General features: G+C 40.9%; 1 protein-coding gene across 1 annotated transcript; it reads left to right on the forward strand.

The window, feature by feature from the left end:
- Positions 1-865: 865 nt before the first annotated feature.
- On the forward strand, positions 866-2,635 carry LOC120438246. Its single transcript, XM_039608690.1, has 4 exons — positions 866-1,078; positions 1,220-1,460; positions 2,002-2,085; positions 2,268-2,635. The coding sequence occupies exons 1-4, from the start codon at positions 949-951 to the stop codon at positions 2,461-2,463; spliced, it is 651 nt and encodes a 216-aa protein (XP_039464624.1). The 5' UTR covers positions 866-948; the 3' UTR covers positions 2,464-2,635.
- The last annotated feature ends 15,435 nt before the right edge of the window (positions 2,636-18,070 follow it).

Here is an 18,070-nt window from a genome sequence, read left to right on the forward strand (position 1 = left end):
ACAGCCTCAGTCTGTTCTGCTGCTGCTGAATTTGTTCATGTCAGGTTTGTCTGATGTTTCTCTGTTTGTGTCTACAGTCTCCCTGACTACAGTTTTAATTACAAGGTCAAAGGTCAAGCTGTTCATCAGACTGTGCAGAGGAAAAGTTCTCAACACGTCTAGTTTAGAGGAAACTGCAGAAAATGGCCTCAGGTCCAAAAAGAAGATGGAGCAAAGAGCTACCTCCTGATCTGTCTGACTTAATGAACAAACTTATCGAAAATGCAGCTTCATTCATCAGTGAACAAAGAATGGGAGAGATTGCACATGAGTTTGAGTCACTTTCTGAAGAAATAAAAGAAATGCAGAAGGCAACAGATTGGCAGAGAAAATATGGAGCTATTAGTGGAGGAATAGGAAGTGCATTATTTATTGCATCACCAGCTGCTGTAGCTGCTATTGGAGGTATAACTGCTGTTGCAGGTGGAGCTGTTGTTGTTCGTACCAATTTAACAAAAATTATGTCAGAAAGGGGAGTAGCAAAGAAAATAGAAACATGGGGAAAAGAATTCATGGCGATGGCTGAACCAATGAATAACGGTGTGTTCACACCGAACGCAATAGAGGCGGCCAGAGCGTCAGGTTTACATGTAAAGTCAATGGAAAGAGCGCGATGACACGCGATTGCGGGTCCCGCGAAAATTCGGAAGCAGATTTCCGTCGCGAAAACGCGTGAAACGTGAGGCAGTGTACCGCGTCTGGCGCGTGTGACTTGCGAAGAAAACCACGCGCGTAAGTTTTTGTGTTGCATTTTGTGCATACGCGCATATCGCGTCAACCGCTCGAGTTGGAAAAATCTGAACTCCAGCATCAAATCGCGCCGCAACAACCAATCAGGAGCCTGGTGACGTGGCTGTGACCTAGGTCAAAGGGGCAGATCCAGCCAAAGCCCTTCATTCTTCATTCAGTATGGAGGAAAAGCTCATCACTGCCGTGGCTAATCACCCAGAGCTGTATGATGCTAGCTGCTACTTCTACCGAGACAGGAATAAAAAGGACCTAGCTTGGAGGCACATAAGTGAGGAGATCGGGCAACCTGGTAAGTTCATTCATTCTTCTTTTTAATTTTCAGACTGACCCGATGAAGCCGCGCAAAAGCTAGCAAGCCCGCCTACTGTCCCGCTATTTTCCCAGTGATGTACAAATACCTTTCCGCTAACAAGATAATGTGTTTATTCAGAGGACATCATCTGCAGGAGAAAGTGGAAGAGCCTCAGGGACACATATAATAAGGAGAAGAGGAGTGGGTCTGCAGCAGGATCGGGGAAGAGATGGAAGTTCTTCGCGGTCATGGGGTTTCTGGACCCCTTCCTCACCCCGCGGGAGACTAGCGGCAATATGGTGCGGACCGTGGAGAACTCCCCCCCCCCCCGAGGACCAGGGACAGCCCGGAGAGGCAGCAGGGGAGTGTCAGTCAGAAGGTATGTTTACAATGAATTAATGTAGGCAGTTAATTTATGCGTGTTGTCATATAGGAATATATTTTGTTTGTTAATAAAACAGTATACAGTGGTCCCGCTCATCCGTCACTGCCTCGCCTTTTCGCTGATTTTTTTTTTATTGCACCGTACAGCTTTCAACAATGCGCATTGCATTCTGCAGCCTGACTGACAAATCTCCTCTGTGTCGTGTCTCCTGCGCTTGCCAAACTTATCGTTTTTGGTTTTGATAACCATCACGTCCAATAGAAAAAGGCGCACAAAAACACTCATAACTATGACCCTCATTCGGAGATACACACCTGCACCGCGAGGGAAAAAGCCGCACAAAAGTGGCGCCATAGACGGACAAAAAGCGCGGCATAATAATACTTTTACGTTTTAAAATCGACAAAGGTTTGAACTTTGAGAATAAACTTGTGAGAACTGCGACTACTGTTCATGTGCTGCAATAAATGAGAGACCACTGTATATAATTTCTCTATTGTTTTCAACCTGTTAACATTTAATATTGTCTTAATAGAGCCATCTGTAGCAGAGCCATCCCCTGTTGCTTCTCCTGGCTCCCCAGTCCCTGGTCCCTCCACTCCTGCTGCTGCATCCACAGGTATGTACAGGAAGCACTGATAGCTTTTTACTCACTTGGATTCCCTTGTGATTACCTTTACTAAATATCTACAACCAATCTGTTTATATCCTGTTTTTTTTTTGTTTTTTTTCAATTTTGAAAATGAAAATCTAGTAGCAGCCTTCTCATTTCTTTGTGTTGTTTTGTGCTGTGTTTTACAGGCCCACAGAGGAGGACAGCTCAAAGGCGGTCGAGGGACGGGTCCCAGGACGGTCCATCGGCGGTGGAGCTGGCCATCCTGGAGTCCCTGAAGAGGCCACGCCCGTCTCCAATGGAGCATGTCCTCCTCGGCCTTGTTCCTGCTCTGGAGAGCATGCCGCCTCAGACACGAGAATTCGTGAAATTTCAAATGTATAAATTAGTTTTTGAAAACAGCACAGCTGTGTTAAATTTGGAAACATTGGACTCTAATGATCAGTAGTTTTCTGATGAGGCAGCAGGCTCTCCAGGGCAGAAACAATGTTGTTATATTTCTCCTCCTTCTCCCTGAGGCTCTTCCACTCCAAGCTGGGTCCTTTTTATTCCTGTCTCTCTGTCAATAGTTAAATTTTATATATTTATGTTTAATGTTTTTGTTAGTGAATACATTTTTTACAGTAAACATTTATAATGATTAATGTCTCTGTTCTACTACACAGCAAATATTGGCACCCAACTTGACACATGTATAATTTATTTCATATTATACTAATGACAACATACTAATACAGTGGGATGCAAAAGTTTGGGCAACCTTGTTAACAGTCATTATTTTCCTGTACAAATCGTTGGTTGTTACAATAAAAAATGTCAGTTAAATATATCATATAGGAGACACACAGTAATATTTGAGAAGTGAAATGCAGTTCACTGGATTTACAGAAAGTGTGCAATAACTGTTTAAACAAAATCAGGCAGGTGCATAAATTGGCAACACAAAAAAAGAGAAATGAAATGAATATTTAGTGTATATCAATGTGTGTCTCCTATATGATATATGCAAGTGACATTTTTTTTATTGTAACAGCGATTTATACAGGAAAATAATGACTATTAATAAGGTTGCCCAAACTTTTGCAAAACACTGTATATAGGAACATAGTGAAGACAAGTTATTTAAGAGAGTAAAGAGAGGTTAGTTTATTTTGGAGTAGAGCTCCATTTATTAAGAAAAATTTAAAAAGGCAGGGACACTCTTTAGAGGTTTGTGGGTGGCTCTTAAAAGAGCCGTTGTGGGGAAGTCACTCAGACTTCAAACAGGCTACTCCTTTGGTTGCCAAGACACAGCTCCCTCCGCCGAGAAGTGGGCCATGAATTTCTCCCTTACCAGGACAGCCTCTCTGGAGGAGTTGTTTGCTGCTACACGACCCAGGCCTTGCACGGCTCCACCACAGCAGGTGCCCCTTTCTCGTCCAAACAACGCAAACACTGATAACAGCATAAATCAAATTAAATCGGGACTTGATGAGACCTTTCGAGTATCACTAGAAATATTATAAACAGTCGTCTCCATACCACAGTTTGCTATCTTACTGATAGCAGTAACACCGACGGCATTCACTGTTAGCATAGCACATCCATGTTAGCAGTGTATAAACGGATAGCTTAGCATATATTAGCACAGGTTTCAATAAAGGACTACCCTTTTCGGGGCTCGCAAAATTTCAAAATCCCTGGTAGGCCTTCGGGCAGGCACTCTTCAGTTTTTGGTAGCCCAAAATAAATTTAAGTAGCCCGAATAAAAAAAGAGCAATTTTTTAATGTTTTGTTTCCTTTACAATATTATACATTAAAGTATAATATTGTAACGGAAACAAAAATTAATCAGAAAATTGTTAAAATACAAATCACAACAACTGTATAAAAATCACAGTCATCAACTCAAATACTTGTTTCTAATTGAACAGAAATTTCTATGAACTTGTAAGAACTGTGTAGAACATGAATCAGTCTGTGTCAGATCCTGAATCTGAAATTTCCACTGAAGTCAAGGCTAAGGGGTGAGTGGAACCAAGATCTAGGACATTTGCTTTTTGAAGTTTGCAAAGACTGCTAAATTTTGACAATGGTAGTTCACTCTTTGCAACATAGTACACTTTTGAAAGATTTTTCAGGACTTCTTGTGCTTGGTTTATTTTTAGTATGTTTTTTTGCAATTGCTGTTTGTTCTGGGAAAGATATTGCAGACTGGGCAATAATGCATTTCTTGCATTTCTCATGGGTTCTGATGGGGTCTTTCTTAAAATTACTGGTCCCAGTAACAAAGGCGCTTGGCGACTCAGATATCGAGGGAAACTCACGACACACCTGGCAGAACATCATGTTATTTAGCTCGTCATATTCCAGCCACAGAAATTCTTTTGTCCATGAAACCAAAAAAGCTGAGCTTTCTTTTTGCCTCATAGTCTGATTTGTCATAACTTTTCCGTTTTGTGGTCGGCTTTTCATTGGCTGCCCCTTCTTCACCCTGACCTGTCTTATTTGGCTCAGCAGAACTAAAATACTGGCGTAAATCCTGCTGCTTTTACACACGTACTTACATAACGGTCAGCGATTCTTTGCGCAATCAACCTCTCAGATGTTTAAGCTTGCTGTGGGAGATTTCACTTGTCACGTTTGAATAGTAAGCTAATGAGTGATAAGATGATGCCAGAGGAATTGGTGCGCAATTAATCATTACTCACCAATCAGTGCTGCCGCTCTCTACACACTGTTCGCGCGATCGCAAAGTGAAAGTGAAAGCAAAAAACAAGCACAAATTCAAACGCGATTTCAATATGTCACATATTGACAGAGGCTCATCGATGCCAATGACATAATTACTCAGCTACATTTGCGAAAGAATGCAAAAGCATTGACATATATTTTTCCTATGATAGCCCGACGGGCAGGGCTGAGATAGATTTTGGTAGCCTGACTGGAAAAATCGCTAGCCCCGGGACGTCGGGCTATCGATTTTGCGAGCCCTGCTTTTACTAACCTCAGGCAGATGGACAGGTGCAGGTGGGATTGAGCGCCTGTAGTTGGTGTCTAGGCGGGCGATGCTTGGACCGACGCGGGAAAGCAGGTCCTCAAACTGGCCGAGTGAAAGACGGCGGTATCGCTGAAATTGGCCGTCATCCAGGCGCAGCTCCTGGAGCAAATGGTGAAACTCACCAAACTGCTCACGCATCTGGAGGACCTGATGGACCCAGGTACGGCGAGGACGTCTTACGCCGCTGCTCTGCTCTCCACAGTAAATAGAGGAGGGAGACTCTCTCTTCAAGCGCTAGCTCAACAGCTGCCATCTTGCGAAGATACCGTCTCGCACAACTTCCTCCCACATCCCTCCCACATTTCCGGTTCACGCGCGTCAAAATATACAATTTTGAGGCACGATGGATTTTTCTTGGACACGCGTTGAGGTGCGAATGTGCACGCGTCAAATTAGGGGCGTTTGGGGCGTTTTCGCTCACGTCTATCGCGTTCGGTGTGAACACACCGTCAGAACCTGGAAGAAATAAATATGGCATCTGAAAAGTTGGAGGAAATATCAGCTAAAACTCAAGCTGAAAACACTGACTAATGTGGATGAGTTTCAGAGGATCCTCAAAAAAGTGTCTGAACTGAAGGAGAAGAGTAAAGGAGTTATGATTAAATCTATGTCAGTGCTGGACGTGATGGGTGAGCTAGTAATGCTCATCGGCAGTATCATTAGACTTACTCCGACTCCTGAGCAGGATGAGAAGTTAGGAAACGCCATCATCCAGTCAGCTGATCAGTGTCAGAAGGTGGTTAAAGAGTTTGATGAGATGAAGAAGAAACTGATTGAGTTTACAGGATGTTAAAGCGTGGAAACGTCCTCCACCCCTCCTCCTCTTCCCACCTTGTAAAACATTAATTATACTGCATGTGTGAACCCACTCGAGTCATCATCACTGCAGGTGACATGCAGTCAGCAATGTCTAAGAGTTTGATGTGACCCTGACTCATCCTGACATTACACCAGAGGTTGCACCAACTATACAACCTCAGCCAGTGAGCTTAGAGTTACCAAGAATAAACTATTCAGCTGAGCTGTCTCCAGCTGTCCATGTCCAAAACAGAACGTAATCAAAGCTTAATGTTCAGATGGAGTTAGAAATAAAGTTTTATGAATAAAGGGTCATCAGACTGTGACCTGAACTGTATGAAGGACTTGTCTAGTTTGAGTCTGAAGCTTCTTCATGTCCTCCGTTCAGAGACTGGATGTTGTTGTATATCCATGTAAGGTCTATGTAAGGTATATCCAGCAGCATGACGTCACAGAGAGGTCATATGAAGAGGGTTCACAGCCTCACAAAGAGTTGCTTTCCCCCGTGTTCTCTGCTGATCTCCAATATTTGACTGTTTTTATTCCACATTAACATGAACTCTGAGACTCTCACTGACTGTATTTGTTCTCACTGGAAAAGTTGCATTATTTTTTTGTTGTTGGTTTTTTTTGTTTTAAATTCTTCATATTTTTCATTCATGAGCTTGTGGGGGTGTGGTTTGTGACTCAGCTGCAGGTTTAGGTTGTGGTATCAGGGGAGGCGGGGATCATCATCTAATCTTCTGTGGATTTCTAAAAATATGTAATTAGCATAAATGTTAAGGTTGTGGACAGGTGTTAGTTTGTGAATATATGTTTGTGTACAAAAAATGTGTACATGATAAAGAACTAAAACTGTTTAGTTTTAGTTCCAATTCACTTTAGGATCCAATTCACTTTAGCTAAAGTTATTAAGTTAGCTAAAGAGTTGGGATGCTGTGTAAGACACAAATAAAGCTCAAATACAAAGGTTTGGACACTGTTTTGCATGTTTCCCTACTGTAGGGTCTCTGCAAGCATACAGGGCTCTGACAGGGTACAAGATGACAACTTTGGAATTCTACTAGAAACAGTCGATCATATTTGTTTGTCAAAGCTAAATCCAGGGCAAACTAGGCTAAATTAGTGTTTTTAGCTAACAGCTACAATAAGCATAAAAGTTACTGTACGGCTATCAATTGTTAACATGACGCTTGTTCTTATACATGTAATACATTTATTACCAACCTGAGAGTTTATCCGCTGGTCATTCGACATGACGAATGACTTCTGAAATCTTAATTCAGCTCAAGACGCTGTAGATTCCCGTCAGTAACACTTTCGGTCCGCTAGTAAAACGTAGTTCTATTAATCTGCGCTCGTTTACTCTTGAACCGGAACCGGATGTAAGTTCCAAAAAACTGAATTGTAGAACTGAAACTGAATGGTGAGAGTGAAACTGAAATTATTCGAGAGCTGAATTTTTAAAGGATAAAATGCAGTTTCAAAGCAAATGAATTCATTTTCAATATATAAAATTCAATTTCAATTTAGTGATGATCATTTTCAAACCATAAATTCAATTTCAAATTAGACTAATTCAAATTCAGTTTTCAAAAGCATTTATTCAAGTTACAATTCAGATTCAATCTGAGCAATTCAAATTCAAATTTAACTTATTCAAATTCAGTTTCTGATGGCACAGATTTCTGCCCATACCATGCCCTTCACAAGCATTGATACACCCGTAACGTTATTCGCGCCCAGTGTTTTACATTTGTCGGTGCCTTAACTTTATTTCGAGCTGCATACTGCCACCGTCTGCGTAGGAGACGCACTGCACCATTAAACCTAAATCGACACTTCATGTGCTATAGGGCTTTGGAGCGTGATGTCACTGGAGGTGGGCCACGCCCCTTTCCGCCATGACAGTAGGCTAGACACAGGGGCCGTTTATCAATGCCCAAGTATATGGGCTCAAAATGTGGTCATAAATATTTTGTACTTGTAAATCAGGATTTGTATGTGTAAAAAGAATTTGTGCGTGCGTAAAAAAGATTTGTATGTGTAAAAAAGATTTGTGTGTGTGTAAAAAAGATTTGTATGTGTAAAAAGAATTTGTGCGTGCGTAAAAAAGATTTGTATGTGTAAAAAAGATTTGTGTGTGTGTAAAAAAGATTTGTATCTGTAAAAAGAATTTGTGCGTGCGTAAAAAAGATTTGTATGTGTAAAAAAGATTTGTGTGTGTAAAAAAGATTTGTGTGTGGACTTAGCCAAAAAAAACCCTGCAAGTTACAAGTACGAATTTTGACCCTATTTTTCTTCCTGTCATCTGATTGGTCAATGTCATGTCAATCACAAATGTAACAATCCAATCAGAGAACAGATGGGTTTGGCTGTCGGAGGGGCACTTTTTTGAACTGCAGGTCCTTGAAGGGTAATACAGTTTGAAGCTGGAGGATCTCTATATAAATATCCGATAGCAGCTAGGTCCCCTAACTTTCAGTAGCTGTTGAAAGGATAAAGTTGTGGTATGTCAGTGGTTAGAAATACCATTATTACTTTAGGATTAGTTTAACACAAAGTCAGGGCTGACCCGGGACCATTGCTGTGAGTCACAGTGCGCAGCACAAAGGTCCTTTCACATCGGACGCAGGATGTGCTGCTAATGCTAACTGCTAACTAAAAGCCAAGGATCCAGAATTTGTTGCACTGGCTGCTGAGCTCTGTGGGTTTTTGCAGCAGCTCTGCCTGTACTAGATGCACCTGCTCCTTGTCGTTTCTATCTCTGACTTTATGTCCTCTACAACAGTTTCTGGTTTTTTTGCTAGTTCTTCAAATGTTCAATAAAAACATGTATGCTAATTCATAACGAAGAAAGCTTTGTAATGAAGACTGTCATTTCCAAAACACTGCCCGCCCCGGTGATCCGCAGCGCTGTATTAAACACGTAGACCTGTGACACAAAAAAAATCACCAAACTCGGACGACCACAGACTGTTTTCCTTCGTGGTGATGAAGGAAAACGCTGGGTTAACATGTAAAGGGCATTTATTCCCTTCAAGGACCTGCAGTTCAAAAAGTGCCCCTCCGACAGCCAAACCCATCTGTTCTCTGATTGGATTGTTACATTTGTGATTGACATGACATTGACCAATCAGATGACAGGAAGAAAAATAGGGTCAAAATTCGTACTTGTAACTTGCAGGGTCCACACACAAATCTTTTTTACACATACAAATCTTTTTACGCACGCACAAATTCTTTTTACAGATACAAATCTTTTTACACACACACAAATCTTTTTACACATACAAATCTTTTTTACGCACGCACAAATTCTTTTTACACATACAAATCCTGATTTACAAGTACAAAATATTTATGACCACATTTTGAGCCCATACAAGTACGCGAGTACGTACTCGCGTGCTCGGTGAGTACGTACCCGCCGAGAACGCACGGGAGTACGTACCTGCCGAGAACGCGAGCACGGACTCGTCGGCCGTTTCTCAATTCTCAGGTACGCGAGCACAGACTCGTGATTTGTACAGTCGGAACACCTGCGTGCGTGATGATGTCACAGGTCCGGAGTTTTTACTGCGGTCCCCTCCTAATTTAACTGTGAGTAACATGTTATGAAGCTTAACTTTAATCACAGCCAAACCGATTTACTCAGGAACAAATAAAACACTGAAATAAACCAAACATTAACATTTAGAAGTGATCTAAGTGACTTATATATCATTTTTAACCTCAGTAGTGAAACCTCTATTAATAAAAGTAGTGTACATGTACATACGTGTACATACCTTAATAAAAACAAGCAGGTGAGATGTTAGAACGCTTTTTTTTCTATTCTAGTGGACACTCAATACTATAGACAGCTGCTGGGGTTTCTTTAACCTCAGTAGTGAGAAGACCGCGAGCGGGGGGGGCGATGTGCCGGGAGACGAAATGCATTCTGGGATATATAGCTGTCCCAAGTCTACACCGATGCATGCTCGATAAAATGGGCGGATCGAGAACACATCCGGGACTTTTTCGCGTTCTCGGCGTGATGCGTACTTCGAATTGGAACAGTACTTGGTCTCCGACTGATGACGTATCACGAGTACACGAGAACGCAAGTACGCACAAGTACGCATATTGATAAACGCCCAGGATACAGCTTCAGCTATGGTTCGTACGTGTTGTGTTATCAGTTGCAACGTTTGATCACACGATCGTGAAGGCAAGAAGCTGGATAATGGGCTCTCTTTTCATCGTTTTTCAACCTGGAGGCAATGTGAAGGATCCCATGTATCCGATATTACTAAACAAAGACGTCAGGCTTGCATTGCAGCGGTGAGACGAAGCGGATCGAGTTCTGTGCAATCCCCAGCTTTTTGTTGGTTTGGTCTCCGCATCTTCTTTCGGTGAGTTCTAAATTAATTCATATCACTATTAAAATGCTTTTAGTGTTATTTTCAATGTGCTGAGGTCATAGATAATGAGATAAAACATGCTAATGTGTGATGCTGCAGAACCACGTCATGTCATCGTGTCGACTGAGTAGCTTATGATTTAGCATTATTGCAGGCAAACCAGCATATGAAATGGATGTAACAAATCCAGACTGGGCACCAACACTGCTCATGGGCCTCTAAAAACATACTAAATTGCTCTCATTGTACACTAATCCGCACATAACTTCCAGATGAATCACACACCTGTCATGTGCACTAATTTTATCTTACCGCCTTTGTCCTATCCCGATCTTTGCATACCTTGTCTGTGGAGTCAGCGCATACACAGCAAACCAGTTCAAGAATTATAAATCCCTGGAGGCCCACATCCAATTCACGAACGGCTGGGTGCAAGATTTGTCCATCTTTATGCCTCCACGCTGCGACAACTGTACGTTGTCGTTAAGACAAAGGTAAGTCGGTTTGAACATGATAACTTTCTAAACAACTTCCTTGTTACAGTTTTTGATTTGCACGTACAGCCAACCCATCTATATTAGCCTTGGTTCATTACAGACCTTTTATTAAAAGTGGTTTTTGTGTGTTTCAGGTACTGCACTCACAACAACTGATTGAAACTGCACTGTGACCTCGTTGTGTGGACACAGAGAGACCTTCTGTCATACGCATCTTCCCTGATGTGGATTTCTGGGAACCACGTTTAAAGCAAGCACAAGACTTCTTTCTTAAAGTGTGCCTTCCTGAACTTGTTGGGAAATACTTCTCCAAACAATGTGCTGCTCTAAATAGCCTGTAATGTTTCATTTTGTGGTTCAAGATTGATGCCAGCTGTGTGTTGCCATGTAAATAGTTTGCATTTCATTTCTATGTACTTGCTAAGTACATGTGATAAGATCAAGAATAAAAAAAACAAAACATGTATACTATTCTTTTCTGTTTTATTGAAACTACTTCACACAAAGTACAATTATTTACAATGAACTACACATGCAACACAACAGCTTTATGAATACTCAACAAGAGCAAGTTTCATTTGGCGCTGGTTTGACAACCACACTGGGGCACATATTCACCAAAACACAGCAAACCTTAACAATCTTATCAAGCAGTGTTGTGTTTATTTCTGCTCTGCCCTGTTCATTGCACACACAATGCTTCGTCTGCCCTTTAGCTTCTGTGATGCTGTCTGTCCGATCACCACTGTCCACATTTACAGGTGGTACCTCAACCTCCACTTGTCCAACACAACTGCTGTCCACAGCTATGACATTGTAATTTTGTTGTTGTTCTTCTGTCAGATCTTCATCGATTACTTCTGCACGGGCACACCTTCAGACTCTGCAGCTGCATAAAAGCCTGTAAGATAAAATTAGTGCACATGACAGGTGTGTGATTCATCTGGAAGTTATGTGCGGATTAGTGTACAATGAGAGCAATTTAGTATGTTTTTAGAGGCCCATGAGCAGTGTTGGTGCCCAGTCTGGATTTGTTACATCCATTTCATATGCTGGTTTGCCTGCAATAATGCTAAATCATAAGCTACTCAGTCGACATGATGACATGACGTGGTTCTGCAGCATCACACATTAGCATGTTTTATCTCATTATCTATGACCTCAGCACATTGAAAATAACACTAAAAGCATTTTAATAGTGATATGAATTAATTTAGAACTCACCGGAAAGAAGATGCGGAGAGCAAACCAACAAAAAGCTGGGGATTGCATAGAACTCGATCCGCTCGTCTCACCGCTGCAATGCAAGCCTGACGTCTTTGTTTAGTAATATCGGATACATGGGATCCCTCACGTTGCCTCCAGGTTGAAAAACGATGAAAAGAGAGCCCATTATCCAGCTTCTTGCCTTCACGATCGTGTGATCAAACGTTGCAACTGATAACACAACACGTACGAACCATAGCTGAAGCTGTATCCTGTGTCTAGCCTACTGTCATGGCGGAAAGGGGGCGTGGCCCACCTCCACTGACGTCAACTCCAAAGCCCTATTACTTATGTCTGAGTAAAGGAGCAACCAATCACACAACTGGCTCCGCCCTGTCTTTCTTGATTGACAGACAAAGTCATTCTGCTGAAAAGTCGCATTATGAAATAAATAGGCCATCGGGAAAAACGGGATTTTGAGATAAAGACTGACTTTGAAAAAAGGACATTTTGGATTAAAAATGGCTGGAAATAAATAAAATTCCTCAGGAATAATCTCTGTTATTGTGAAAAATAATGACCATGAAATAATATTTCACAATAATAAGTACATTTATATAGCAGAATGCAATATATTTCAGAATAAAGAGCTTTTTTTTCAAAATGTGTTTATTTCACAATATTATTCTCGCATTACATATCTGTGTCTTACTTATTCACATAGTTATTTATTTCATCATGTCCTATTTATTTATTTATTTTTGAACACTTTGGAGTTCCATACTTTATACAGTAAAGTTACAGTGGGATACAAATACAAATAATATCAGGCTGATCCTGCCACGATTTGTTCCCCCTGTCTAAATCACGGACAAACAGGATCCCACAGCTGTTTATGTTTTTGAACCCATTTTGCACAGAGGCGCATTTTTTGAAAAATGTATTGATAGCAATGTTGAATATTATTACACATGAAAAAAACAACTACAGTAAAATAATCACACCGTGACACCTCTGCCTTTCTAAATGGAGGGAAAGTAACTGCGTGTGTATGTAAGCCTGTAAAACCTGCAGATTAATTAACAGTATTTTGTCTCTATCCGCCATTCTGCAGTTCATCTCATGTAAACAATAACGTGACGTTGCATGACGAACTCTGTATTCCTCGTCCACACGTAAACACAAAAAAGGAGTTTTAAAAAATCTCCGTTTTCGGTGATTCGAAACGCCGTTTACGTGTGGACGAAACAGCTGAGTTTTCAAAAATACCCGTGTAGGTGTGGACATAGCATAAAAGAGTTAGTAGTTTATTTTCTTACTACCTGTAATTTATTGTAGATTACTTGTATTTGCTTAATTGTTTACTAAATGTTTGAGGTGTGTGGGTGTGTGCGCGCGGGGGTGGGCGCGCGAACATTTTTCTTGTAAAACAAGAAAAAAGTTTGGGAACCACTGACCAAAGTAATGCATCATATAAAAGAAACTGGAGGGAGCTGTACAACATACTTTTTTTTTGGTCAATACAATGCCCAGGACGTCACGATGACGCCACAAAGTGTTACAAAAATGACACACTGCATGAATATATTAAAAAATAATCTAGTTTTTACTGCTTACAGCCAAAGATTCCAGACAATGCTGCTTCAGTCCTCTGGGTAAAGATAAAACATACATTTTAGTATGTAATGCTTCAAGGTCAAAGGTCAGGGTAAAAAAAAGGAACATAACATGCAACACTAGATTTAATAATGCTGACATCAGCATATATGATTCATAAAATAATGCTGATGTCATTATTAAGGACTTCCAGAAAACATGCTGAGCTCAGCATGTTTCCCACAACAAATTTCCCACGTGTGGGACTAATAAAGGTTATCTTATCTTATGTTGTAATAAAAACATCTTAAAGCATCAAAGATTTTATTTTGATGATGTATGTTTGTTTAAATGCGTGGACAAAGAACTGAAACTGAAACACACTGATTTATGATGTATTTTTATATGTATGTTCCTGCTGTGCTGCTGTTGGACTTCCTGCCAGTGATGAACACTTCGCCTTCCTCACATCTCAGTTTATATATCCTCTCCTCCACTTTAGTCACATCAGAGAAAGCTGGAGCTTTATTTAAAAAGCTAAAAATCATGAGAGAAGACATGCAAGGCAACAGACAAAGAGAAGGATGAGTCTGAGGGTATGGTAATAGAGAAAAGCTGTGAAGGAGAATCACAGGAAATCACTGGCAGAACCATAAAGGAAAGCTAATAAAAACAAAGGTTTCTCAATGCAGATGCTCTTAATACCTCTAAACAGGGTCAGCATGTTCTCAGCCTGATAAATAAAGCTGTTAAAAAAGAAGGTGAACATTTTATGACCACAGAGAGCCACAATGTGGGACATCAGAGTTCCTCTAATCAGGAGGAATTTCAAACATGACAGCAGGATGAAGCTGCATCAGTTTAAATATTGTTCAGCATGGAGAACACCACACTGCTACATCACCATCTCACCTCATCTTAAACCTCCCAGCATGGACACTGTACACATACCCAGAAACAGTATGGTAATCAGATTACTGACCTGCACCTGAGACCATATGATGAACCTTTGGTCTGAACAGAAGAAAGAGCTTTTATTGAAACAGCATCTTTAATTTCATTCGAAGGAATGAATCAGCTGACTTCAGAACAAAGAAGATGATTGGTGTTTCTTTCTGGGACCTCACTCTCTCTGTGTCTCAGACGTAGATATTCCATTTCCTCCTCTTCACTCTAACACAGTCTTTTCCTAAAGAAATATTTGGAATCCGAGATGACATCACTGCATCCCTGTTATAACTTGATGCTATGCTTCAGTATATTAGACATATGTTGTAGTTAATTTAGTTCATGTGTTTCCTGGTTCAGATTTTTGTGTTAGTGTGTTTTCAGATTTCTGTTGCTTTCTTTATTATTCCAGTCTACTGTGGCTCTTTCCCAGCACGCTCTTTGTTTTTCACTGAGCTTTCAGATTTCTCTGTTTTCACTTGGTGGATTTGGTACTTTGGTCTCATCCACATAAAGGTTTTGACTCGTGAACTGAAACAGAGTTCTTAGTTTCATTGTGCTTCTGCTCTGTTCAGATCACTTAATGTCACCTCAATGATTCTTAAAGATGAACATGTGATGTTTGATGTCATCAGATAAGATGACATTAAAGAGTTCGAATACGTACTCACTGAAATTTCACAGCTGAATAAAAACACCAAAGGTTCATTTTTCAATGATAAACAGATTGCTGATATGTCTGATGCATTTTTGACTTTGCCATAAAAAAAACCTTCACATATAAAAACATCATTTTGTGGAACAACAGCTGGAAGATCTCCAGTTGTCCTCCTGCTTGTGAACCTCCATTGATATGCTGACAGAGAGTCCGACTGCTCTCACACAGACTATTTTATCATGTGATGGTGGATGTTGTTGTGGAGATGGGTCTGCTGTGGAGAAACTACAGCTTCCTGTAGATGGACTAAAAACAGATCATCCCACAGATTTCAGAACATCAGTTCTTCCTGCAGGATAGATAAAAATATCTCTTTGTTACTGAGGTTGGAGTTTGAAAGGAAAATGAAATGTTTGTGTCAGTGAGATCAGCCTCTCATCTTTCCTTTTTCTGCTGCAGAGATGATCAGTCTAACTTTGATTGCTTTAATAAACCTCACAGAGTCTTTATTTAGACAGATTTCTGTTTTTGTTATAAAACTGCATTCAGAGTGATGATCAGAGTTCAGCTGAAGGTTCAAACATATCAGGATACAGAAACCACAGTTGGTGAACAGCACATGCAGCCCTGAAACTGGTTTCTGTCCGACAGGAGGAGGACAGAGACTAGATACAGGATCACCTCTTTTTCTTGTGTAAGTGTCACACAGAGCAGGAGGGCTCCCTGATGTCTGATTCAGTGTGTAAATATCAACACTTCACCAAGTTCTTTTGATTCCTCAGAGGCATCCGATGGAAGACGAAACACTGCTCAGTATACCATTTAACACTTTATTTCACTTTCACAATACTTCTAGAAGGGTGATGCAAACTGCATGACATGTTGCAGCGGATCTCAAAATGGTGGTGTGCCCCTAACAGTTTTATCACAGAAGCTCTCTCATTCTAGTCTAAACAACAGTGTCTCACTAACTTTCCACTAGAGATGGTCCCCTCTCATCTACATTTTCCCAGGCAAGTGTGAGCGAGAGTCTGCAGCTTTCTACTCCCCAAGGACACATGGTCTCATGCCTTTATTTTTCAGGGCTGTGTCAGCTTAATACTACACTATATAACTTTATAACACTTATTTAAAAAAGCATAGCATTATTGAGCCACTGCAAATTATTTAATTAAGATTAAGATTTTCCCTATTTCAGTCAAACACGCTGTCCGTCTGTAGCTGCTACACGGTCGCTAGGTGACAGGCGATAGACCACCCAAAATAAACAGCCGCTCACTTCCGGTCTTCGCTACCTTCCCTTAGAAGGACAGCCACAGTTCACTCAGGGCCTGAGTGAGGACATTTGAGCTGTTCAGACATTTTGAGGAGTGAGTGGTCGGAGCTGCTCAGCCTCACAGCTTGTGCAGAGAAACAAGTAAGAAAATCAAACTATCCGTTGGAAATGTTTTTAAAAGTCTTTCGAAGTTTCTTTTGAAGTCTTTAGGGTATTTTTCCTGAAATAATCCGTCTGAACAGACGGATTTATCTGTACCGTGTCTGTAACGGACGCAGCAGGACCTGTTCTGAGAAACCATCCTACTCTGACAAAACGTCCTACCCGTGTTATAATTTGACCGTGACTTGCGACTAAACCTAACCCTACCCCTAACCTTAAGAAGTATTCTGGATGGGTGAGAGAAAAAGAAGTTAATTCGGCGTTGGTGTTGTGCGCATGCGGCGCGTCTGCGCAGAAACGTTGGGTAGGATGTTTGTTCAGGTAGGATGGATTCCCAGAACACCGGTGTTCTAGATTAACTGGAGTCGCAGATTAACTGGATTTGGTCGAACAGATGTGTGGCAGACTTGCGTTTCAGGAGCTGCTACCGACAAACCAGCAAAAACCCCCTCAAAAAAACGCCAAATGTGTCGTCTGTGACACTTGTGAGGTTATCTCAAACACACTCCGTCAGTCTTGATGCTGTTGAACAACAAAATGTTTAAAAATGTCGCGAGTTTACCTGGTGATATTCTCGTGCGCGACGCGATCGCGAAAACAGCAAACAATTTTTACATGCAAAAGCGTGTTTTAACACGTAGGCTTTTAGATCAGTTTGACCTGAGTAAAAGCCTTGCTGATTGGAATTTGGAATTTTGTGACCAACAGGGCACGGGTGTGTTCTCTTGCCCTTATTTTATACACAAACGTGTCGAAGCAAGTTGACGATAGAACCATATTAAAATATGGAGATGACACAGTCAGTTTTAGTCCATAGGAGCAAGGAAACCAGCCATGGACCTGTTGTTAAGCACTTTGTTGGGTGGCAAGGAGATTTTTATCTCCAGCTCAACATATCAAAAGCTAAGGACATGAGGATTTTAAGAAATATTCCAGCACTCATGAGGCCACAAACAGTCATCTTGGGATTATTATTGATTCAAGACTGAATTTTGACACAAACTGTATAGCTGTTTTACTTGCAGAAACCTTCTCCTTTCAGAATGATGACACTACTTTATAGATCTTTTATTATGACAGTCTTTTCTTTTTCCTTAGTGTCACAGTATTGTATCCTCTCTCTGAAGGATAGGAACAATTTAATACAAATTGTGAACTGGTCAGGTAAGATGATAAATCAGTCAATAGTAGCTTAACCTAGACTCTTGTATGTCAGCCAGTTGCAGAGGAAGAGCAGCTTCATTTTAAATGTTGACTCACACCCCTAATGTGGGGAGGGTTAAGTTGTTCTCTCGGGACGGAGGTTCTCAGCCCATAAAGGACAAACCATTACAGAAACAGGTTTGTCCTGGCTGCTGTTGTTTATTTAATGAGCTATAGCAAATTGTTAACGTATGTGTATTT

Source organism: Oreochromis aureus, linkage group 3 (assembly GCF_013358895.1).
Source record: "Oreochromis aureus strain Israel breed Guangdong linkage group 3, ZZ_aureus, whole genome shotgun sequence".
Classification (NCBI taxonomy): Eukaryota; Metazoa; Chordata; class Actinopteri; order Cichliformes; family Cichlidae; genus Oreochromis; species Oreochromis aureus.